The 26,030-nt window shown below is 29.5% G+C and overlaps 2 protein-coding genes across 12 annotated transcripts; one reads left to right on the top strand and one right to left on the bottom strand.

The window, feature by feature from the left end:
• Positions 1-358: 358 nt before the first annotated feature.
• On the top strand, positions 359-20,145 carry LOC103854031 (purple acid phosphatase 7-like). Of its 10 annotated transcripts, none has more exons than XM_033283793.1 (11): positions 359-3,437; positions 6,682-6,838; positions 6,970-7,077; positions 7,229-7,356; positions 7,451-7,579; positions 7,722-7,786; positions 7,955-15,755; positions 15,977-16,066; positions 16,186-16,315; positions 17,217-17,322; positions 19,704-20,145. In XM_033283793.1, exons 1-7 carry the CDS (start codon positions 3,246-3,248, stop codon positions 8,172-8,174), a joined length of 999 nt encoding a protein of 332 aa, XP_033139684.1. In that variant the 5' UTR covers positions 359-3,245; the 3' UTR covers positions 8,175-15,755; positions 15,977-16,066; positions 16,186-16,315; positions 17,217-17,322; positions 19,704-20,145. The 10 variants fall into 10 exon arrangements, with proteins under 10 accessions (XP_033139684.1, XP_033139682.1, XP_033139685.1 ...); XM_033283791.1 differs by lacking the exon at positions 19,704-20,145 and adding an exon at positions 18,954-19,164; XM_033283794.1 differs by lacking the exon at positions 17,217-17,322.
• Positions 19,787-23,675, bottom strand: LOC103854033 (probable xyloglucan endotransglucosylase/hydrolase protein 27). Of its 2 annotated transcripts, none has more exons than XM_018656797.2 (9): positions 23,283-23,675; positions 23,085-23,185; positions 22,751-22,959; positions 21,212-22,222; positions 20,816-21,110; positions 20,671-20,714; positions 20,454-20,578; positions 20,187-20,375; positions 19,787-20,094 (listed from the first exon to the last, which is right to left on the bottom strand). In XM_018656797.2, the coding sequence occupies exons 1-4, from the start codon at positions 23,464-23,466 to the stop codon at positions 21,715-21,717; spliced, it is 1,002 nt and encodes a 333-aa protein (XP_018512313.1). In that variant the 5' UTR covers positions 23,467-23,675; the 3' UTR covers positions 19,787-20,094; positions 20,187-20,375; positions 20,454-20,578; positions 20,671-20,714; positions 20,816-21,110; positions 21,212-21,714. The 2 variants fall into 2 exon arrangements, with proteins under 2 accessions (XP_018512313.1, XP_018512314.1); XM_018656798.2 differs by having other exon boundaries at positions 20,816-20,873.
• Between the last annotated feature and the right edge of the window lie 2,355 nt (positions 23,676-26,030).

The raw sequence follows: 26,030 nt of genomic DNA, 5'->3' as shown, positions 1-26,030 counted from the left end.
CTATTGATGAAATCCTACTAATACAAATGTCATTTTATTTTTATTTGATTAATTAATGTATATAAATTATGTACTTTAAATGTAATTAATAGACTTGTAGATGTAAAATAACAAAATAACGAATATCTTGAAACATTTGAAAAAAAATAAAAATAAATATCAGTGTAAATAAAGAACAAACAATCTAACATTTTTTATATTTATATATATAAACTTATATATAGTTATTATTAATTTATATTTATATTCAAATTATATATTTACATAAGTTTTAAATTATAAATTTACATAACTGTTTGAAAAATTAATTATTTTATTATTTTATCATACATATTATATAATATCTTACAGTATTTAATTCAAAAAATAATAATTTATCATGTTTATTAATTTATAAAATTTATACTTTATTTCTACTCTGATATATATATATAGCCGAGTAAAAAAAAAGATACGCGTGTACACATTTGCCTTCCTTTTATTTTGTTTGTCGGTTAAAGTGTCCACATTACTTTGTATAATTCATTAGTATAATATCTCACTATATGTATATGTTTCAAATTATTATTTATGCGTGTTCCTATAAAGAAAGAAATCCTTAATATAATCTTCTATGATTCAATTTCTTAAACCTCGAAGATCAGAATTATTTGGATATTTTACTAATTATAACAAAATTTTAAAGATTATATTCAGTCATCAATTATCCAATAAAATTAATATTGACATAAATAGGGGAAAATAGTATATATAATTACAAATAAATAATAAAATTAGAAAACCAAATCAGGAAGATATGCCCTCTGACGTAAACGTGTAAGTAACAGGTAGCATGACCCATCGTATATATTAAAAAAGAAGTCACAACCTTAATTCATGTGTGATATTTTTAAAAATGGACCTTACTAAAAAATTATGTTTCATTTACTTCTAATTAATATTTTCTGACTTACTCGGCTGTAATTACTTACGCCTATAAAATCGTGGCATCATTTATAAATCACATACAGGACATGTATATATATCGAACCTATAATAAGATTCACTCTTGAACCGGCTCGCTTTATACACTTAATAAACAAAAAACGCATTTGATTAAACCGGTTCTAACAATCATTTACAATATATGATTAGTTTGACTATTCAACATATTCGATTTAAACACTAAATAAACCACATCACATATTGGACTTAACCGAACATCAAGTGATCATCATTTAGCTTTGATGAATAGGGGAACATATAGTATTAGCTTTGAGTTACAAAAAAATGTATAGTTCGATGTAACTTACAGTAAAAATTATGTGGTAGAAACTGTAGATTTATGCAGTAGGTTTGCTATATAAATTTGAGTTAATATATTTTGAAATAATTGACTGGTAACATTTTTGATGTATAAATTGCAGTATGTATAATTTCTTTAAAAAATCTAAATATCATAAATAGTAAAATCTATTATATATTTAATTAAATAATTAGAAAACTAAATATAATTTAAAAATTAAGAACATATATTAAAAACAAAATTAATAATTAAAATTAACAAATAAAATCATAGGATATAACATTTAATCATCAAACAAAATTAAAAATATAAAAACAATTTGGATTATCTAACTAGAGTTTTTTGTTTTGTAAAAAACTAACTTAAGTGAAAAATAATTAGAAAGTCTTTGGATAACAAGTAGGTAATTTATTAAAATACTGTATTAATTAGTAACAAGTAAACGTACACTATGTGATCATGTATTATAATTTTTTAATTTGTTAAAAAAAATAAAAAAGGGACGTGGGGTAGTTAATAGAAAACCAAAAAATTATTTAACTCAAGTCTTAATACATGAGAATTTCATTGATGTTGATTTAAGATTTGATTTATCATTTTTACAAAGGATATAACTCAAACTAGTAACTCAACAATAATACATTATAACTCAAACCTAACATTAAAAACTTAAAACTAATTCATGATCGGTGACATTTTTGATTTTTCAGCATAACTCAAACTAAATCAACTCTAATACATGTTACCAATCAAAGCCATAATACATTATTAGCTTGAGTATTCAGCCGGTTCGTTATATGCAGTAAATAAAACTAACAAAATAAGATTTGAACGGTACTTGGAATGAAATACTATTCATCTTTTTGGGTACTTTCATAATTCATAAATTATAGTTGAGAACCAAGTACATATTATACCTATATAAAAATATGATTAACTTCTATGGATTTATTAGTTAAGACGAATGTTTATTTTAAAAGGCTTTTTAAACCTTTTGATTGCAATATACGATTCTCAACAATATTTTCTATAAACCATAATATTGACATGATTTATTATTGATCTCCATAAAAAGCTCATCGACCTTAGCTAATGTACACAAGATCCATTTTGAAAAGGTAAATTCATAATCATTTAATATTGTGTGTGGGTTTACTAATCATATATTCTAAGTGTATATATAAAAGATATTAGTAATAGATCACATATTTCTTGAATAATTGAATTTAAAATGTTAACGCCCATTGGATTTATAGATAGATAGTATATTTTCGTACATTTTCCTAATTTTTAAATGTTTAAACTATTTTTTTTTACTAGATAGGATTTGTCTATTTATGTAAAGTCATTTTATCATGTAAAGTCACATAAATTTGTGTTTTAATAATAAACCTTCATATGTAATATATTTTTAGACATTACAATAATTCTATTTTATCAAAATTAGAAGAGCTTACCGAGTTTAATAATTAAACAAAAATTCAACAAACAATATATTGTAAAGAAAATAAAAAACTAATGTGATAGTTTGAAACAATTAATTTGATTAAGAATAAGTAAAATTTTACAATTTTGAGTTTGAAAAAAGTGATTTACACATTTCAAAATATGTGATTATTATAATATATACTATTTTAAAGTAAAAACAAAATATCTATGTAAATATGAATAAAAACAAACAAAAACTATATTTTTTTTGTGCGGGTCAAGATCTAGTATCTTGCTTAAAATAGTTGAGATAAGAAAAAGCTGTCAAGTCTTCTTAACTTTTATTTTGAGAGTCAAAGGCTCAAAGTCCTCTTAATTTCTATAGTAAAATGATTACATCAGTTTTGCAATACTTTATAGACCGTGTTTTCCTTGCGGATTCATCTAATATTAATTGGCATTTAGACTCCTCTCTGTATATATACATTGTTTTCTGGATTTCTTAGATCAGAGAACATAACTAAGAAGTCAGATGAAAATGGGTGTGTTGACGCTTAGTGTGCGTTTGATGTTTCTAATTCTATGTATTTTCATCAATGGTTCTTTCTCGAAGCTTGAAAGGTTGGGGCATCCGGTGACGAAATCTGATGGCTCTTTGGACATTCTTGTCTTTGGAGATTGGGGTCGGAAAGGAGGTTTTAATCAATCACTTGTTGCTCACCAGGTAAGAACTATTTTTTTTTACCAGGTAATAACTAATACAGCTTATTGATCATATATAACGCACTCAAGATTTATATTTCTCTTTTAGCAAAAAAAAAAAAGATTTATATTTCTGTAAAGTGACAAAAACGATATTAATGTTTGAATGTGTAAAGCACATACATAGTTGTTGATGGCAGCAATACAATTTTCTTTTTTGAAGGAAAAAATATTAGTTATGTGGTTAAAGTTTTGGACTTTGTCTTGTCATATACTCCTTCCATTTATGATTGTAAGTAATTTTAGGGAAAAAAAGTTTTTTTAAAATATAAATAGTTTTTATATTTCTAGATAACTTTTAAATTTATTGAACATAGTGTGATTAATCAAATTAAATATATTTATTTTTTATTGGTTAAATTATATCTAACTTATTTATTATACAATATTTTTTAAAACATAATAATTTTTTTAATTTTTTTTATTTTAACCAAAACTACTTACATTATAAAACGGATGGAGTATAAACTTACTCACTTACTACCGAATTTAGATCTATGATGCAAACACAATAGATGTTTGGCTTTGTAGGATAGAAATGCACATTTTGGATCATAAATATTTATTTGTGTATACATTCAAGTGATTAGGTTTGATCTTTTATTGGAAATGTGTACTTAATTTGATCTTGTTATTTTTCATTGTAACTTTGAAAGTTGATACTCTTTTTGTCAAAGTTGTTTTATCGGGTTTTACGATACGCGTAATTATAGAAGAAACAATAGTATTAGATTATCAATATGTGAATATATATGCGTATGTTGCGTCCATATCTTCCTAATAAGAAGACATTCATTCTATGCAATATATAGACATTGACTTGATAATTGCAAATTGAAGAGCCGATACGGTTCATTACAAAGCATATTGTTATTGGAGATTTCTTTTAAACTTTAATGTTATTGAATTTTAATTTTGAGATCTATTAATACTAAAAATATTTTAAATATTGGACAATTATTGTGATTGTAAGATTTTTAGTGGAATTTCTTGACTAAAAATATAAATATGAAATTTCATTTTTAGATGGAGTGTTTTAACTAAAAATAAAAAGTATTTATTCACGCAAAATCATAAAAATTATTAACTTGTGGAAGTTTATAGGATTTTAGATAAAATATCATCTGAAACCATGAAATTGAGATTTGTTTTTGTATTTTTACCTAGAGTTCATCAAAACACTTAGAATTACAACAAATCTTTCAATTAAATATTTGAATAATAATAAATTTTATAGTGCATTTTGGAACTATAAGTTTAATAATACTTGATTTTAAAAGATATTTTAAATTTATATATGAGAAATATAATATTTGTCATTTAATACAGATCATTCCATATTCTAAATTAAATACACTCTCATTTAATACAAATCATTCCATATTCTAAATTAAATACACTCCCCTATATCAAATGCACCTTTCATTACATTTAAGACAATTCAAAATGATTTAATTTCTAATGAATTATAAAATTTATGTGAATAAAAAAAGTTATTATAATTTTAATTAATTATTATAATTTGATATTAAAATAAAGATTTAATTTATTAATTAAAATTCCACCATAACCTTTTAAGATAAAAAGTTTTGGACTTGAAACTCGAAATATGAACCAATTTTTAAATTAATTTTTCGTAGCTGCTGAAACTCGAATTTGACACATCTATCCTTAGGGAAAAAAGCTTTACAAGCTTTTCGGATACCACCAAAATATATTAGTATTTGATTTTAAAATATATTACAAAATTATAAATTTAATAACATTGAATTCTATCAAATATTTTAACTTTTATTTTAATAGTTTATTTATTTTAATACAAACTACTCTAAATCCTAAATTAAATACATTCTTAAATGTTGATTATTTAATATAAGACAACATAAATAAGACGGCTTACAAAAGAATATATTAAGAGTTCGAATGGGAGACAGTAAAAAGATGGAGGGTACACATGTGCGAACTACACCATGATTTGCCATTCAACATATTATGTTTAGTTGTAGAATGATTCACTTTAATTGTGAAAGAACCGCAAGTGGTTCAATTTTGTGAACAAAAAATAGGAACCACTAACTACAGTAATTACTCTACACTTTTTGAGTGGTACTAGCAGTTCTTCTCTTTTGTTTTATTTGTAAAGTAAATTATTATTTTGTTTAAATAATATGTAATACATACTATATTTATATCTAAATGGTTTCAGTCATATAAATGTTTACAAAATTTAGTCTCAAAAAAATAAGAATTCATATCATCTATAAAATTATTCAAACTCACGTTATTCTTTATTCTAGTTTATGTCTTCTATTTTTAATTCTGAAATTTACTTGAACCAAACTGACAAAAAATTATGTTTTTTACATTATGTTTAATTATAGTTTTAGTTCAGTTTGAATGATTTAAGAATCATTTATTAGTTCAGTTCATCGATCAATTTATTTGTAGATTTCGAAAATCTTAAGGTGTATTTGATTTTTTGAACTACTACATAATTTAAATGGTATCTAAACCAACGAACCCATCTAAAATTATAAAAAATCTAGTGGAACTCTTTTTTTTCTAATTCCGAATACCTAATTTTTTATAAAATATATTTTAAATAACTACTCTAATTCTAAAAAATAGTAATATAAATTTATATAAAATATTATAAATTTAAGTAAATAAAATTTAATTTTTTTTGAGAAATAATTTAAATTGATTTTACACCGTTTTTGTCAAAATATAATTATTTCATATTACAATGTATTTTTAATAACCCTTTTAATTATGAAAATAAATAGTATATAAATTACATAAAATTTGTACAGTATTTTGGACCGCTTTTTATCCACTTTTACCATTCAGACATGTGTTTGAACCGCTAGATACGCTTGATCCACACTTTATCTATTAGATCTGCTAGAACCGCTTTTGTTTCACTCGATCCACTTGATCCGCCAGATCCGCAACGCTTGATCCGCTTTCTCCATTCGGAGCCTAAATCCTAACTTAAACGCACTTTGTTTGGCAATACAGTAAAAGGTCTCTTCAATAATAGATTTTTATTATTAATCAAATAAATAAATTGCACACCACATGTAACTAATTTCTGAAAGTATTTGACATGGTCAAATGTACCATGCTACGATTTTTTTTGGGACAAATTAAGTATTTATTTATATATTTTTTTTTAAAGAGTGAAAATTTTGACAATTTGGCAGATGGGAATTGTTGGAGAGCAACTAGACATAGATTTTGTGATATCAGTTGGAGATAATTTTTATGACGATGGTTTAAAAGGAGACACTGATACTTCTTTTGAAGCTTCTTTCTCTCATATCTACACTCATCCTAGTCTACAAAAACAGTGGTATTCTGGTAATTTGACTTACTCAAAATTAAATTCATTGTATGTTTAACTAATACATAATTATGTTTTTGAATGATTTAACCCTTTAAGCTAGTGAAAAAACATTCTTAACCGCTTGTGGTCAAAACTCAATTTGCAGTTTTGGGGAACCATGACTACCGAGGAAATGTTTCAGCACAACTAAGTCAAGTTCTCACCCAAAAAGATTGGAGATGGTTTTGTCGCAGATCTTTTGTCTTATGCTCAGGTTCAATACATATTCTATTTCTTTTAGGAAGTTGGATTGGACACAAATGATTTATTAATTATAACAGATTCAGACTAGAAGTTTGGATTTTTAATGTACTACTGCATAATAAGTCCAAGATTGATATATACTTCTTTTTTTGGTGATATAGGAATGGTGGAGTTTTTCTTCGTGGACACAAATCCATTTGTAAAAAAATACTTCACAGATCCAGAAGATCACACTTACGATTGGAGCAACGTCTTACCCAGAAAGAAATATATCTCCAACCTCTTACATGTAATACAATTTGTTCAGAACGAATAATAATCAGAAATCTCGTTTTGGTTTTGAATTTTTCTAGTTATTCTAATTTCTATTATTGAGTTATTAGGATTTAGATTTAGAGATTAAGAAGTCGCGCGCCACATGGAAATTTGTCGTGGGACATCATGGGATCAAAACAGCAGGTCAACATGGGGTGACCCAAGAGCTAGTAGATCAACTTCTTCCAATTCTAGAGGTAAATATTTTTCTTGTTTACTTCCAGTTTTCTAGAAATAGTTTGCAATAATCATTTTCTGGTAATTACTATTATTTTATTTTTTGTCCGAAATTTTTACTAGTAAGTAGTTTGTCGTAATGTTATGTATTTACTTTTGAAGGAGAATAAAGTGGACTTGTACATAAACGGACATGATCATTGTTTGCAACACATTGGTTCTGAAGGGTAAAATTCTACTTCTTTTTTTTCTTTTGACATCGGGTAAAATTCTACTTAATCTTCATTTATTAATTCTAATTATACCAGTTATTTTGATAGTGAACGTGAGTTTATATGAACTTAGTTGAGTTTAAATGTTTTTTTTTTTAAGTTTTTTTTTTTGGAATTGTGAAGTGAAATTCAATTTCTGACAAGCGGAGGAGGATCAAAGGCATGGAGAGGAGATATTCAGCCATGGGATCCAAAAGAACTCAAACTTTATTACGACGGACAAGGTTTCATGTCTCTTCGCATCACTCACTCTGAAGTTAAGTTCGTCTTCTATGACATTTCCGGCAATGTTCTTCACCAATCCACAGTGTCCAAAAAATCCAAGACTTTTGGTCTCTTTTAAAGATTATTCCTCTAAAAAGAGAGAGAGAGTTAAACATATGATAATTTGAGAGTGTTTATTTATAAACTATGCATCCATTTCGATTGTTGTGTGGAATATGTGAGGCGGCATGATGTGGATATCACTGGTTTCTTTCTGCATCAATATATTATAGCTCTACGTAACTATATATAACTTCAGTGTGTGAACATATATGTTTTTTAATTAACAAGTTGGAAATTACCCTCATAATTTACATTGCCATCAATGATTGCGTGGTTGAATAAAAACCACGCTTAAGGCCAGATTAAAGGAAGAAAGATATTGAACTCTCAAACTAGAAAGGGAGCTGCCTAAAATATTTCTCTCTCATGTCTGACTACCAAAGCTGCCGCAACAAAATCTTCTTCCAGCTAATCATCCTAGGCACGGACATTTTACCCAAATCCGAATCCAATCCAAAAAACTTGAACTCGAACCCGATTCGATCTATAAAAATATCCAAACGAGTATTAAGTTAGAGAAGATTGGATACTTGATCCCAATCGGGTAATATCCGATACGTGAATGGATATCCAAAATATCTGAGAATATATATAGTAATCCTAAATCTCTAATAGTTTAGACAATTTTATTTCTTCTTCATAATCAAACTAAACCAAAATCCATCCCCGCTGTGGACCTAATGGACGCGTCTTCAATTTCTTCGCACCTTTTGATTTTACTAGATGATGCACTCTTTTAAGGTTGTTTTGGTGAAGTATTGGTCTTCATCTTTGAGTATTTGATGTTCTCTCTTTGGTTAAAAACTTATTTTATTGTTGTTTTCTTAATACTAGATTGTTCAATTTTACAACGTACACATTACTATGTGATTCAGAATTTTTATTTTGATTGACGAGCTATATTCATCCTGATCTTGTTTTTTTAAGTAATTTTACCCGACCCGAAATATCCAAATCCGAACTGCAAATATCTGAAACCGATCCGAATCATAAAAATACCCAAACGGATTCTATACTTCTACAGCGAAATACCTGAAAATCCAAAATATTCAATCTGATCTTGAACGGGTATCTAAACGCCCACTCCTAACTTTTTCTCTGGTCAACATCACTTCTTATGGTGTTCCCCAGTAACATTTGCGCCTGGATTTGAGTCGATCCTACGGTTGTAAGAATTTAGAGTCGGCAAAATCTCATATCTCTTCACAATTTCATCTCGTACTTTGTGTCACTCTCGCTTTGGTCTCACCTATATCTTGACATTCGGCTAAGCCTCTCGCTGATCCTCATAGCATCCTCTCCACCTCTAACTGATAGCTTGTTCTATTTATCTACCACCAGATCTTGTCGTCTTGTGCCACTCCTCTCCATTATAACGATCTTGAAGTTCTATAAAACATTAAAAATTGATTTTTTAAAAAACATTATAAACAAACAAAAAAAGTAAATAGTAATAAATATTTGTAAAATATTATTTATTTTCTAATTGATAAATTAAAATTTCAAATATTAATAAATAAAATTTTTATTTTATCCGTTATAAAATATCTTATGTTAATAAAGGAAAAAGAGTATGAATAAGTGAGTAGTAATTGGACCGTCCCAAACCCAAATTTTAGCAAATTCAGTTTTCAAATAAAAAAATAAGGAAATAGGCTTTAATTTTTTTGCTAAATTTATTTTCAAAGTACCAAATAAAAGCTGCAAAAAACTAGTTCTGAGAGCTAACATATTTTCTCTTATAACTTTTTCGCTCTAAATTTTATTTTTAAAGGTAAAGCATGATTGTTTTAGAAAAAATACTTTTGAAAGAAAAAATAGTCGTCCAAAGCATCTGCAACCCGTCTTAATCAACCCTTTAATCACAAAACTAAAAATTGTGAGAGTTCAAAAATAAAATCTCGAGACTTTGAGTTAAATCTACTACCAAGTTTTTTTTTTTTTTTTTTTTTTTGTCATCAACGACAGACTCATACTACCAAGTTAACAAATCACGATCAGCAGTGTATATTAACAGAACCTTATTTCATGTATATATTTACACTAGGAATTAACATACTTAAAACATAGTTCATTTGTCCAAAACTACCATAAAAATGAACTACAAGTTTAAGGTAATTCTAGTATGTCTTTGGCATGATCAAATTGATATAAAGAAAAAAAAGTGCACATAGGTTTAAAAAGGAACAACAACTTTAAGGACAATGCATTATCATTCCACGAAATCAGGGTTCTAACTCATAGTCGAATCCAGAGTAATTCCAATTTAATTCTGAGCATTCTAGGTCTGTAGAATATGGAGCAGCTAGGATTCTGAGAGCGAATACAAACTGATTTAGGTTTAGAAACGAAACCATTGAATGCAAACACTATATCGGTCTAAAGAGGATAGCCGAAGAACTTACCTCTTTGTGAGGAATTAATCGATTAAGAATTTTTTCTTTTGGCCATAGATCATAATCTTTTAAGTTAAGCAATGTGTTAACATAATATATAACATTAACACTTAACCATTAATGCCAATGTTTCATCAAAAGAAAAAGGAGTTTTATTTTTTTGAATAATAAATTAAACGGCCGTTCGACCCCATCGACTTGATCCGAGTCGAAAAGGCAAAATTGAAAAGGTATTTTCGGGATAAGAAGAGCTTTGGAAGCATGCACAGGGTTTCTAGATAGACCATAGCTGGCAAAAGAAAAAAAAAACATCGACATCTGTAAAACAACACAATGAGAATGATCTAAGCTAATTTTCCACAAGTCTTATGTCTTTAGATGGTCCCTAAAATGCGAAACTCTACAGTGAAAATGAGCTAAACTTAGACCTGGGCATTTTATCCGGATCCAAGGATCCGACCCAAAACCGATCCAAAAAATCTCGTTTCGGGTAAAAACTGAATCGATCTTTTTACCCTACTGGGTTCTTGTTGTGGAGGATCTGCGAGTATTGGACCTCATCTGATCCGAATTTGAGATCCCATGGATAGCCAAAACTTATAGTATATATTAAGTGTATATGAGTGTTTTAATAAATTTTTGGTATCATGGATACTTTTTTAAGTTTCGAATATGGATTTTCAGATATGGTTTTGGGTTTCGGATTTTCAAAAAATATAATTCGGATAAACGAATAAAATTTCAGGTATTTCTCATATCTTCGGATTAGATTTTAAGTAAAATTTTGAATGTTTTTAGGACTTAAAATATTTTTGGTCTTTTTATTGTGTTTTGAGGTATTTTTTGAGCCGAACCCGACATGATCCAAACCGAACCTGACCCAAAACCGGACTGAACTCAAACCGATAAATTCTAGTTATCCTATTGGGTTCAACTATATAAGATTTGAACCAATTCAGACCCGACATGACCGAACCGAATCTAAACCGACAAATTCTAATTACTCTATTGGATCTAAATCCGGATCAGTCCCAAATCCGATCCGAGTACCTGAATGTTAAAGCCTAGCTAAGCTCAAAAACATTTGTACATATATACTTTAGACACGACCCAATGGTTTACATAAATTGTCATTGAATGTATATACATATGTGCATGAACATGGCCACACACAATTAAATCGAATAACATTCATTGGACCCACTGAATGAAACAAGTAAAAGAGAGACAAAACTTTCGTCTATAAAGTACCCAAATTGAATTAAAATAAATCGAATATCTGTCCATATATATACGAAGAAAATGACAAGAAAATACAACCCGAATATTCGTCAAACGGAATATATTCACAAAAACAAGAAATGAGACTTTAAAATAAATTTGTTCAAAAAACTCGAAGTCTCTCAAATAAATAAATAAATCATTTTATTTCATACTACGGTCAGTCCGCGCTACGCGCAGAATATACTTGACGTGTGATGTATATTATTATATTACTGTATATTTTCACTGAGTGTGTTTTATATTTGTTAAATGATATTTTTTATAATTATTTTCAACTTTAAGAGTTTGGTATATATATATTCTTTGTTATTCATCATATCCATCAAAGTCATTGTTGACTAAATTTCGTATACGATGATTATAATTGTCTGAATGGAGCATTTGTCAGTTTTTTTTTTTAACGCTGAGTTTCATATGAAATATACCACAATGGATCAAGGAGTACATAGTTTCAGAAAACATAAAAAAATAAAGGAACTGAAAAAAGAAATAAGGATACCAGTAGGCATCGCACCTATAAAGGCTTTAAACGTGAAAACAAAAAGAGCAGAGAAGGATTCCACTAGAGGAGAAACCAACCAAATCTAAAGTTAGGTAGAGTTTCTCATTTCCTGGTCGAGGATGAAGCGAAGCCAAGCCGGTCCTCCAATAGAGATGTAAGACTGAGAGCGAGAGCCTTGGATGACACTGTCTGCAATTGCCTGAGCGACTATGTTACGAGGAGCAGAGACATGCTCTAAAGACCAAGAGCCGATAAGACTAAGAAGATGAAGAATGCCTTGTATAAGGAGTCCAAGGTCGGGGAAGAGATGTGGCTTGAGAAAGGCTTCACGAACTTCATGAGAAGAGGTTTCAAAAATGATATTGCTCTGACCCATATTACTCATACTCTCCGCAGCCCAATAAAGTGATTGTAAATCAGCTTCTTGTTTCGATGCACTAGAGGGGTAACCACGTCGGCTGAGTTGGAGGGGAGAACCTTGGGAATTTCTGGTGATCCAGCCAGCACCACTGAATGAACTCGAATTATCCCAAGCCATTCCAACATTACATTTGATGAGATCACCCTGAGGTTTTCTCCATTGCGGGTTAGAAGGTTGGACATTAGGCTGCCAAGAAGAAGTAACAATCTGAGGGTCATTAACTGATAGCCATATCTCAGCATCTTCCAAAGCTTTCTTAGCACAGTCAACTGGAGAAGATCTTCCAAAGTTCAGTTTTTATTTTAGGGGAGTAATTATTTTAGTTTGTTTTTCTTATGTTAAGTTATCTATTATCATGTCAGATCTTATGTGTTCTTTGTATGATTGTCGTATAGTGTGGTGTTTTTTTTGCACTATAACACCTTTTTTTTTAGAATACACTATACAACTATTTAGTTTAATTTTATTTTGATTATGGGATTATGCTAGACATTTTTTTTACTTTGAATTCATTTTTTTTTAAATTTTCGACACATATTTGGCGACAATACTTTACATCTACTCCTTAAATTAGGTAAACAGTTTTTATATGTATATATCATATAGTAAGTGTCGCATATGCTTTTTAATGTTGTTGGGGCGGTATACAATCATTGATTTTGTATTCCTAAAAATTTTGAATTGCATGGTAGTTTGGTTACTTCAACCATGTGAAACGATTCTTTGAAGCGTCTCCAGCATTGGTCAACTTTAATTTTTATTAGTTTCCATCCAAGCATACCAAAGCATTCTTTACTGATATTGGGCTCTCCTTTGCATAATATTTTTATGTCGTATAGGTAAATTTCATTGTTGTATGAACCAACTATTGTTGCTTGCAGATTTTGGAACCTGAAGTTTATGTTGTTGTTTTGAAAACACTCTTGCATGCTTTTGACGTAGTGGACTGGCAGGTTATCGTCTGAAAGACATTGTCATTAAGTTTTGGGTTTGTATCTAGTTATCGATGCTAGGGGTTGGGCTATTAAAAGAATTAAATTGATATTCGTGTACATCCAAATATTTAAATGTCAATTTATTTTTCATTTCGGTGGTGTAAGTAGTGTAGTATGGTATGTATAGGGAATTTACATATTATTTGAGTTTATTGTCGTTACTCTTTTACGAAGTTTTTTTTATTTTCCCTAATATATTTATAACAATTGTGTTAATTATTTATTATTTTCTTTATAAAAGTAAATAAATGTTTTAAAATGTTTATTATCATTTATACATTTTCTTAGATTGATTTATAAGCCTTTAAAACTAATTTATAAATTTTAATAAATTAATTTATTATAAAATAAATATACATCCTAAATTAATAATTTTCAACACTATTTACAACTTAATATAACTTCAAAATATTAAATCATTTGATATTTGGCAATAGTGATATAAGAATGTTTTTGTATTTATATCTTCATTGTCAAATATCAAATAATTTAACATTTCTAAGTTATATTACGTAGTATCAAGGATAATTCATTCATGAACTCAATCTTTTTATTTAGAGTAGGACACACTTTTTCTATTTTCATGATTTCCGTCCTCCGGCTCTTACTTTTTCTCTCTGCTCGCCAAAAATAATGCATGATTATTTTTATTCTCATTGATTTCTAAACAAATAAGAGATATTTTTTAAATAAAATAATATATTTGATATTTTATTCTTGATTTATTGTATTAATTTATGTTTCAGTAGTATTATGAATAATGTTAAATCATTGTGAAACCGTAATAATCATATGTAAAAATATTAAAATATTTATGAAGCCTTATAAATTGATTATAAATTAATGTATTAAAATTTATATATTAGTTTAAAGGCTTATATCAATCTAAAACAATGTATAAATGATAATAAAGATTTTAAAACATTTAATAACTTTTAGTGATAAAACATCTTCACTATTTTTGAATTGTAAAAAAAACATCATATAAGTTTTCAACATTATAAACTCTCAGCTTATAAACCGTTAACATATGTCACTCTCCATGAGGGTAACATATGTTAACGAAATTAAAGTTGAAGGTTTATTTCAAAATATTTTTGGTTAAGAGTATTTTTACGATTCATCTTTAGTTGAGGGGTTTAATTACTAGAAACCCTTGATAAAATGTGTAAAATGATATCTTAAATAAATTTTCTACTTTTTCTCTAGTCATTTTTCATATTTATTATTTATATTATGTTTTTTATAATATGTCTTTAAGTATTTTGGTTATTTTAGGTATTATTATCAAATATTTATGGTTTTATTTGTTAGGTTTTGTTATATATATTTTCAAGCCAATTTCTGAAAGATATTTATACTGATTATATGTGAATTATTAGTTGTATCTTTTTTCATAATTTTCACACAAAGAAAAAAAGATTCTGTGAGATTCACTTTTTAAAAAATACTAGGATGAGACCCGCGCCTTGCGCGGGATGAGATAAATCTAAAAATGATATAGTTAAAATACTAAATTGTATTTTGTATGGTTAATATAATATAATGTGAAATATATAGAATTGAACAGTATATATTAAATCAAATTGAAATAGAATGCAAGGTCTTAATCATGTAGTGGACTTTATTTTATGGACCTTAATTCATAGACTTTTAGGACCAAAGACAGATGGACCTTATTTGTATAGAGTTACTAAAATGTGATGGGCCTTATTTAATACTTGTCTAAAACTAAAGAAAAAAAAAAATTAGTCCATTAAGTACTTCCCGTGAAAAAAAATAAAAGTTATTACAGAAAGATCCAATTTGTTCGATTCATCAAAATCGGCTGTGACTCTGAGACAATCGTCTGTTAGAAATAGCTTCCTCATCTTAAAGACCTTTTATTTTGTATCTCGATGATTTGGGTCTCTTGAATCTTCTCCTTCTAAACGACTCAGCAATTCGTGTGTATGTTCTGCCTTCCACTATTTGGTCCTTATTTGAAGCCCGACTGCAGGTAAGAAAAGATCGATTTCCAGCTAAATTTAATTAGAAGACAATCTTATTATTATGGAGATCCGAGTATGAATGATTTGTCCTGATAATCGAATCTTGTATATACAAAATTACAATTATATATTTCCATTATCGAACATTCGAAATTATTTCTTCCTATTTGATTGGCTTCTTTTCTTGTTGTTATTGATATAACAGCAACTGAAATATATTCGTATTTAGGTTTGGAGAAGGTTTTACCAACTTGCTTACACTCTGATCAAGTAACGGAATAGTTGGAAGGTTACAATCAGAATTGTTGAAGATATTCAGGTTCTAAATTTGATATTAGAAATCCAAACTAAGTACTTATTACTTTTGCCTTTCTCTCTGAAGTTAATAAAGATAAGAACATCTAATTTTAACAGTAATTGATATATTTCCAAATGCAGTCAGCCTTATTTGTCTACAAATTGGATATATGCGTGGGGTCAGATCAAGAAACGCTTAAGATTTTTGGGGGGGAAAGCAGTTGCTAACAATGCATCTCAGGCAAATTTAAGTTCTTGGTGTTTACATAAGGTTAGTATCGAGCGATTTCATAATTGTTTGAGTCTTTGCTATTGGTAACAGTATAGATCGTTTCTGTGGTTAATAAAACAAAGCATAGAAAAAGATATTAAAAATGTAGAGTTTAAAATAAATAAAAAAAACATAAGGAGGAGAGGAACATAAAATACGAAAGCAACAAAACATAATTAAACGATACGAAAGCAACAAAACATAATTAAACGACAACATAAAAATAAAATATTAAAACCATGTCATTCCCATGATTTTTTTCTTCAGTATCCATAGTATGGGATCCTATAAAAAAATAGAGAAAATAAGTGAGCATAAATATAAAGTAAAGTGAGTTCCCTATTCAACAATCAAATTTTATTACCTCATTCTGAAAGACTGAATCTCTGGAACATCATCAGGCTCAAATAAAATTTTCGAAAATCCATCAATGGTTTTCACGTGCTTGAATCCACCTGATCATGATTCGAAAAAATAATGTCACCATAAACAAATGTTAAATCACCTACTATGGTTTTCAAGAATTAGAACTGTAAATTACCAACACCCCAAGTAGTTTCCCAAAGGATGGCACGTTAAGATAGTCTATCTAAAAACTGAGTAGAACAACTTATAACTTAGATTAAATACCCATAAAATGAGAGTAGAGGCTTTATATATATATTAATTAAAAGTAGACAATAAGCTCGCTGGGAAACAGCTCAGAAATTTAAATAAAATAAAGTGCTGACTGAAAGAAAAAACAGAAACCAATAATTCAAGCAAGTTTTAGAAAAAAATAATCCTCTACTCTCTTATACTTCAATGATTCCCTTTAGCCACTTTTATCTTTCTTCTCCTTCTTGATCTTCACTGGACAATGAGTGCGAGTAACAGAAGTCTGATCAAATGTTTCCTCCAGATTAATCACTGGTGCCCCAGCTCTTTTAGCTGGAGTTCAACTCTTTGAGTCAGACTCACCAGATGGACAGCCACGCAACATCATCGACCCCTGAATATACAAAAAGGTGACAATTATAGAAATTAATTATCTCTGAGTTAAGTTGAAAACCATGTTATAATATTGACTGAAAGTCGCATTTACCTCTGGTGCATAAGACACAATACTGTTATCAATAGCAGCAATATTTTCACTCCCCTGTCAGTCAGATAAGATTATATAAAATTTAGTAGATCGTTAATTATAAATCATGGCGATATATGTAATTACTAACCGTAGGCGAATTAGTCACTTCAAACTCAGAAATCATCTCAGTGTTTGTGATAATCTTCAGCACCTTGTAAGTTTCATGCTTGTACAAATAGTTTTTCCGCTCAATCGATATCTTGAAAAGAAAAGTTTTACCAACCAAATTGTTGATAGCACCGGGCAAAAGATATGGTTCTTGGATCTCCATAAGAAAAGTAGAAAAGGCCATTCTTACATCAGTCGCTCAAAACTCAAATGAATTATTTAAAAAGTTATAAAAGAGATTTATAAGCAAACCTCGTCGGATATGAGTCCGGTGAGCTCAAGGCAAGGCTGATGTAAGAGCTGATTTGCTAGATTATCAAAAAGTAGGAACTTTGGTGTCACTTGTATGATCGAGCACAACCACATGTAACTTATACCTACAATATATGAATAGCCATTACTTGTGTACATGTCGTCAAAAGCAAAATTATAAATAGAATTATAATCAGATTATAAATAATAACCTTGGAATAAGTTGGGGGTCATGCAAATTGCATTTCACGCAAAAGTAACTGTGCCTGAACACATTCACATCGAGTCCATCATAAACTTAGAGAGCAGGAATAAATTTAGTGAGCAGGAATATAGAAAATATTGGTATGTTGTAAGCAGTCCGAACTTATGTATTTATATAAGTTGAAAATTTCCGGAAATAAATGCGATTGGCAATTGAATATGCAATTATTCAAACTAATTGGCAATCCGCATTGAAGACCTTATAAATTAATTACCAAAATTTGCAATTAAAAATTCCAGGACAAATGCCTTTGGTATATATAATATACGCTCAATCAATCTAATTGGCAATCCGCAGTAAAGAGATAATCAAATGTTTTCAGTATTTGGAAATTAATAAATACCGCATAGTTCTATTTTAGGACTATATTCAAATATCATAGCAAGGAATCGATTTGTAGTGTCTGCAATCAATTGCATACAACGACTAAATTTAATGGTTGCAAACTTGCAATCAAGGATTTCCATATACAATATGATATTGACTAAAATGAAGACCAAAATTTGCATGGAGGACAAATCAAACATAAAAATATAACTAATATCAATCATATATCACCTTCATAATAGTTTAAATCGCAAAGATTCCACCACAATTATGAATTGGTATGTTATATTTTACTTTTTACCTCGATTATACAAATTACGAACACAATTTAATATTTCGTTACTATCTTCTATTTTCCACATTGTTTAATATTTTAATTTATGTGATATATATTACGTTTCTCATTTAGATTGGTCAAAGTAAAATGGGAACAATTGGATTTTATTAGTAACTATGATATATTAAGAACATGATTTCACATAATTTGCAGGTTTTACAATTTACAACTAATATTTGACTCTACTTATTTTCCAAGACAAAAGTCATATGTTATTCTGCAGGTACATCAACAAAGTCATAATAGAGAAGACTTAAATTGTTCATATCTTCGTTCAACTTTCTGTGTGATAGGAGATGATGTGTCTAATATTAAGTTGATAATAATAAATAGGAGATAAGAGATGCAGTGTCTAATAACATGTTCATGAAATTAAGAATGAGATTATGTGAAGGCGTAAATAGTAATCTAATTTAGCAGAAAACTTTGTTATATACCATTAAGCAAAGGGATCGACAATTAAATGTGGAAATCTCGGTCCAGTGGCAATAATAGTAAATTGCTAAGGTGGGTGTGGCTGTTTTCAAAAGCATGCTGAGAAGTCCTGTCTGTGTGAAAATAAATGAATTAAAACAAAAAATGCTATGACCAAAATGAGATGTCCAAAACTAACGTTGGCAAATTAATTGGATCGTGGAACAACTTTCATGGAGAAACTGAATATTAAAATATTTTCCTAAGAGTATCAAATGAAAACACAATCAGACAATGCATATCATATAGTTCTTACGTTTTATCAGTTTCATGCCGACTAAAGAATATCCCCTTATTATTAAAAGGGAAGCAAATAAAAAGAGAAACCTTAAAAATGTATTATATTTACATTGGTGCCCTTAAAAATGTATGATAATTCATTTATATTATTTCTATAGTTTGTCAGAATATGTATTCTTATATGCTCTTCTGGTTAGTTACAATAATTTGGATTTGTATTTATTTACATTATAGTATTCTCAAACTGTACTCGTTTTAGGAACGGTTTAACCGATGTTAAACCCGGTTTGGTTAAACCAATTCCATGGCTTGCGGTAATAGTACACGATCACACAGCTATCATGAAAAACAACTTTCTATTACAGGTACCTCTCAGGTGTAAGTGTTAACCAAGATTAGTTATTAAAAAATTACAAATACTCCCAGCATTTATATCTTCTTTTGGCTTCGGCACTCAACGTAGAGTTCATCGCAAATTAAGAGCGACATCTGCTGACAAAGCTACACTAAATCATCATGCTGCAAAGGCACATGAAGAAAAAGAAGGAGTTGCTTCTCTTCCTTTCGGGTTTCAGTCTATTGATTGAAAGTTCTTCTGCCAATTGTTGGATTAATTGTATTGTTCTCCACATCCTCTCATGTACTTGAACCTGTAGGACAGTAACGTCGTAAGATAAATATAAGACAAATCAGTCTAGAGATATTAGGTATGTCTAAGCTTAGTACAAAAGTATTCTCTTACTTTTCCTTATGCAGCCAATTGAATGACAACCAGATGACTTTTTGTGAGTTTCTTCCGTTGTTCATGCCATCTCCATCAATAAAAGGTAAATTAAAGGAAACCCATCCAACTCTGACTTGCTTATTCGCTTCTTCTCCCATCTAACATATGGTTACTCACCTTCAACAACCATCTTTATAACAATCCCACCTTAAAGGGAAAGTTTCAAATGTTAATATACTTTAATGATGATGAACAGAGGAGTTTGCTTTCGAGAAAAGAACCTACAGCTAAGCAAGTTGTTATACGGACTGATGAGTTCTGAACTTTTGTTTAACACCCCACCAACGGCTTGTTCTATGTTGCAGTCATACTGAGTTCACCATAACCATCAAACCATGTCTTGCAAATAACTAATCATATAAAAGACCACCAAAAAATGTCCTTTAATAACTTCTAAAAAGAGAACATGAAACGCAGTAAGGAGTTGATGTCAATTTATTACCTCTGAGGCTTTGTTATATATGAGAATCGTATGGTTTTTTAAATCTGCACATATATAAAAGAAAACATTTATTTTTAAGAGATCTGAAACATCATATAAGAAGAGCCTATAGACATAAAAATACATTGAGTGTTGGATTGCTTACCAACTAAGACTCTAATTACATCCAAATTTGTATCTTTTAGCATAGGAACTGGAGGGTCCTGCAAATCATAAACGAATAAATGATCTAAACTTTATTCGAAAACCTAATAAGAACTTGTATCATTTAATGGAAATTAGAACAATCGTTTCGCGACAGCTCCGGTGGAGATGATGACGGCGTCGGCGAGCACAGTTCTCAAATCCGTGAAGAGCTTGAACGGCTTCGAGGAGAAGTCGACCTTGGTGACTGTTTCCGTGAAGATCTCGGTGCCGAACCGCTCTGATTACTTCCGGAACTTGTCGACGACGCCGATGAAATTGAAGATAAGTTGATGAAATCATGGGAAATCAGAAAGGGAAGAAGAAAATTAAGGAATTCTGGAGGAGAAAAGCATACTTAATTATACTAACAAATAGACCGTCCTGGAAAAGAGAGATTCGCATTGAAGATCCGATCATGGTTGATGGATTAAAGAGACGTTTAAGCGATGGATCTGTAACTGTGGTGTTTGGGTTGATTAAGAGAAGAGCAATCGATGTCGTGAAAACCCTAGGAAGAGATTTTTCACGATGGCAATCTCTGGTAATAGCGGAGAAGGAGTACAAAAGTCCATCACGATTCCCGTCTTAATGAAACGATGTGTTTCGTGTACAGGCGCCACGTGTTGATATGAGAGGAAGTGACTTATCTAGCTGTCGGGTGACGTGAAGGTCTGAGGAGTGAGAGAAGTCAGAGAACTGTGTTCTATAATAACATAGATACAAGCAACAAATGAACAAAACTTCCCCTCTCCAAGCAACTGTGACTAATGCATTGTAACAAGAGTATACCAATAAAATGACTTATTATAGACCCCCCCTCCAAACCAACACCATAATATAATGACAATGTACAATTAATCATATCGACACTGTTCCATCCGTACGGCTTCTCTTGCTCCGGTGCTTTCCGCTGCGGTGGCGCCTCGGAATCCCACCAAACGTGACTGGATCATAAACCCTAAGCCGCTGAGCCTCTGCTGGATTCACAACGCACTCCGGCAAAGAAACCTTGTACCTGGTCCGATCATAGCAATACGAGTAAGTCATGTGTTTACGCCTAAAAACCTCCATTTTAGCCCTTTCTGACAGGCTAATCTCCTGGGCCGCACGGATATACTCGATGGCCCCTTCGTCGCACTTGGGAAGCTGCTCGATCGGGTCCACAGCGCAGCCATGCAGGACTAGGTCAGAGAACCGTGCGATGTAAGGGGCATATTTGTAGTTTACACCGTACTTGCCACCGTTAGTTGCCCATTTAGAACCATCCCATATTGTTGTGTAGAGAGACATTGGCTTCGACGGGAAGTCACCGCCCATTGATGATGTTCGCTTCACCTCTCTGATTGGAACATTGTCCACGTAGAATCTGCATAACCACAAATAAAATAAGCTGAAAAGGTTAGTTATCCATAAAGATAAAAACATTAACCTAAAAATAAAACATTTCTGGCGTTAATATTCCTGCTTTTGATGAACTAAGTAAAGCTTCTCAACTTGGATTGGACTCCTAAAGAAAAACACTACTCTGTATGGGGTCTTTCTTGATGCCAAGGATCGAAAGCTGTAAACCATTTTTGGGGGGCTCACAAGCTTGAAATTGACAAGAACAGAACAGTCCAAAAGCAAATGATGTCCAAGCATCACAAAACTTTCCACTAGAAGAAATTTGAGCATAAAAAAAAAACAAAAGATCCCTCAAAATATTAAACCCCACTTGAGTTTCCTTAAATAGAAGAGAAAATTATTGAACACCAAAGGAAATTAAATCTAATGGGGTCAAGTACCTAACCTCCTTTCAAGATTCTTAGGTTTTCTTGTTATCTATTTAAGACAATCAAACACAGAGAACAACTAGGAGATAAATGATTTTTTATAGTTTCTTCATTTAACTTACATGATGTGAAAATCAGACCAGAGGATACTGTATTGATGATAATCTTCAGTTGGATCAAACCAGAGATTACATCTCTCTTCTCTTCCCAAATGAGTGCTTCCATTCCCATAAATATTTGTCTGAATCCTCCATTCTCTTCCTCTAATGTTACCAAGAAACTCAAAATCAATCTCATCATGATTCTTCTCATACGTATCTCCATTAGACATCTGAAAATATCAAATCACACAAGAAAAAAAAGATTCATAAAGTTTACTAAGACGCTAATCCCCAAAATCAATAGTAAAATTAAACATATTATGAGAAACAAGATCATTATAATTTTTTTACTTACATAAAAAGCAACAACTACTCCAGCTGAATAATCAGAAGGTAGTTTGATTGAAGCACTGAAGAATCCATGTAAATAAAGATCATTTGAGACAAACCCAGAACCTGCCAAAACAAAACCAAATTAAACCATCACTAAACCGAGAAACAGAGAAACAGAGAAACAAGACACGAGAAAACAGAGGAGCATTAAAGACCGTACCGGTCCTTTCATCGAGCGTTAACCGGACAGATTTGCCGTCTTTATGAACAAACAAATTCTTATCACCGAAAAGTTGCATGTAACTCTCTTCAAACGATGTGATTGGAAGATTTTGCAGTGTAAAACCAGAACCTAAACCGGAGAACAGAGACATGAACACTAAGAAACGACTCAAAGTTTCCATTTTAAGTGTCTAACGCTTCGTGTGTGTGTGTTGTGTGTGAACTGTAAACCTTTTTGGGTGAAGTAGAGAGGAAGAGATAAGAGCTTGCGTAGGAAAGCTATGGAGATGGTTTACAGAGAGAGGAGACGAAGGCTAGTGAGAAAAAAAAAATGAGGTTTCCATCTGGATTTGGGTGGGTTGGGTTTATATTTTTGAATTTACGATTTTTCAAAATATTTTTCTTTCCATATTCCTTTTATTTGGTTTTTATTGTACGCGGAGACAAAGATCTTTTCGAATACGTGATAAGTTACTAAATTGGATACAATATTTTTTCCTTTTGGACATAATTGGATAATATTGCTAAATTTATCCGATTCAGCTTTATTATTAAATTTAAACTAAAATAAGATATTTAAGGACGTAAATAAATCATATTTTGTTGTTTAGTATATCTAATTTCTCTTTTTGGTTTTGTAATACTGGTATATCTAATTTATATAAGTGAAAATTAACTTCTATAGAGATTTATCATTTATTTATTTAATCATACCGCTAGACGAAAATTTACTCATTAATCAACAAAATGACATTTTTGGGTCAAATCAACTTTTAGTTTCGCAGTAGCAATAATGATCCCGCCGTGTCGTATAGTTGATAACCTTAGAATAGTGGAATGTGGATACCGTACTTTTGAGAAATTTAAATTCGGTACTTGTCGTAATGTGCTAAAGCATCAGTATAATTGCTTATTTTTGTGCACATTATGACATTCACTTTATTACCTTCAATGAAAATATACTTAATACTAATATGGAGTAGTTTCTTTTTTTTTATAAAGCTATGAAAAGCTATCAAGAGAATATAGTACTAGATTTTGATCCGCGCGTCTACACGGATGTATTTTTTAAAAATACAATGATATTTTTTTTTATATCACCATTTAGGATTGGACAAAAAATTCGAATTCGAAGAACCGAACCAATCTCAATCCGAATAAATAGTACCAAATTCGAACCAAATTAATTAAATATCTAAATTATTTAAAATTTTAGTATTTGAAGAACTGAAACCTAATCTGATCTGAACCGAATATTTTGGGTATCCAAAATAGATTTATATACTTATATATATTAATTATTTTTATATTTAATATATATAAAAATATCCAGAATATATATGACACTTTTAAGTTCGTTTGAATACTTAAAAATATATACAAATAATCAAAAGTAAATATCTAAAATAGCTAAAATATACTCAAAACTCCAAAAATACTTAAATAATTATTAATTTTATATCCAAATATTTAAACCAAACCAATTTATATGTTAAGTTAGCTATTGTGATATATGTTATTCAAATTTATATGTAATATATTCTATTGTTTATAATACAAACCGAAAAGAAAAGAATATGAAATTTAGTTGTCTATAAAAAGTCGTGGACCAGAGATCGCACCTCGAAGACAAACGGGGTAAATTTTAAGAAAAGGTGAATCATTAGGGTTTAAAAATTATTTTTAGATTTACGGGGGTCAAAAATAAAAGGTCTATCATTGAATCTTTAGTTTTAAATTAATTGAAACTAGATTTTCACTCGCACTTGGATTTGTTTGGTTTTCATTTGTTAATCGAAACTTATTTACAAATTACCATTATTTTTGTTTCGAACTATAACAATTGTTTTTTTTAGGTTTTTATCATTTGTTTTTTTCTTCAAAATATAGTATTTGTTGAAAATATGGTAGTTGTTCTATAATAATATTTGAATTTTAAGATTTGTTTTCATATCTGACATAGATTCATGATTGAACCTATAGACCTAATAAATTGTATATAATCCGGTTCGGATTTAATGAAAAATTCATTAATTAAAATTCTGATATAATCTGGTAAAAACCCAAAAACTCACTATTAACCTGATACCATTGATCCGGTTACAAAATATCTTATAGTACTTTTTTAAAAAATTGATTAAATTACTCATATATTTTTTAATATTACATAAATTAGTGATTCTTTAGAATTTGATAAAAATTTATTATGTTATCCAAATAAAAAATGATAATATAAAAAACCTTATTGATATGAAAATATTAGTTTATTTTCGTTATTAATAACCTATTATAAGTTTGTGTTTTTATTTTAGATTTAAAATTTTATTTTAAGATAGTTTTTAAAATATTCTTGAACACTCGTAATTGTCATATCAATATTATGTATAAAATGATATTATACATGAAAAAATGACATTCAAATATGTATATGATATATGGGGTAAGATATAGGATTTTAGTTTGTATTGAAAATTTGTATAATATCCAAATGATCTATTTTAAATATTGATACGTATATTTAAGAAAATAATAATTTTCACGTTTCTTAATTTATTTATAGTTCATAATATATTTATATTTATATTAAATATAAAGTTAGTATATCTTTTAAATATATATATAAGCATATTATTTATAGATCTATTTAGGTGCATATGTAGGTTCAAAACCAAAAGACGTAAATGACATTAATGAATTTTATTAATTATTTATAAAAATAAGAGTATTTTTGAAAAAATTATAATTT

This window comes from Brassica rapa, chromosome A02 (genome assembly GCF_000309985.2).
Source record: "Brassica rapa cultivar Chiifu-401-42 chromosome A02, CAAS_Brap_v3.01, whole genome shotgun sequence".
Classification (NCBI taxonomy): domain Eukaryota; kingdom Viridiplantae; phylum Streptophyta; class Magnoliopsida; order Brassicales; family Brassicaceae; genus Brassica; species Brassica rapa.
Note: the sequence above shows the minus strand (reverse complement) of the source record. Positions and strands in the feature narration are given on the sequence as shown.

Coding starts and splice junctions, on each gene's coding strand:
- LOC103854031 (XM_033283794.1), top strand. CDS start 3,246: ATGAAAATGGGTGTGTTGACGCTTAGTGTGCGTTTGATGTTTCTAATT. Junction 7,078..7,228: donor ATCTTTTGTCTTATGCTCAG/GTTCAATACATA, acceptor TTGGTGATATAG/GAATGGTGGAGTTTTTCTTC. Junction 7,787..7,954: donor CAACACATTGGTTCTGAAGG/GTAAAATTCTAC, acceptor GGAATTGTGAAG/TGAAATTCAATTTCTGACAA.
- LOC103854033 (XM_018656797.2), bottom strand. CDS start 23,466: ATGGAAACTTTGAGTCGTTTCTTAGTGTTCATGTCTCTGTTCTCCGGT. Junction 23,186..23,282: donor AACGCTCGATGAAAGGACCG/GTACGGTCTTTA, acceptor TTGTTTTGGCAG/GTTCTGGGTTTGTCTCAAAT. Junction 22,960..23,084: donor GAGTAGTTGTTGCTTTTTAT/GTAAGTAAAAAA, acceptor TGATATTTTCAG/ATGTCTAATGGAGATACGTA.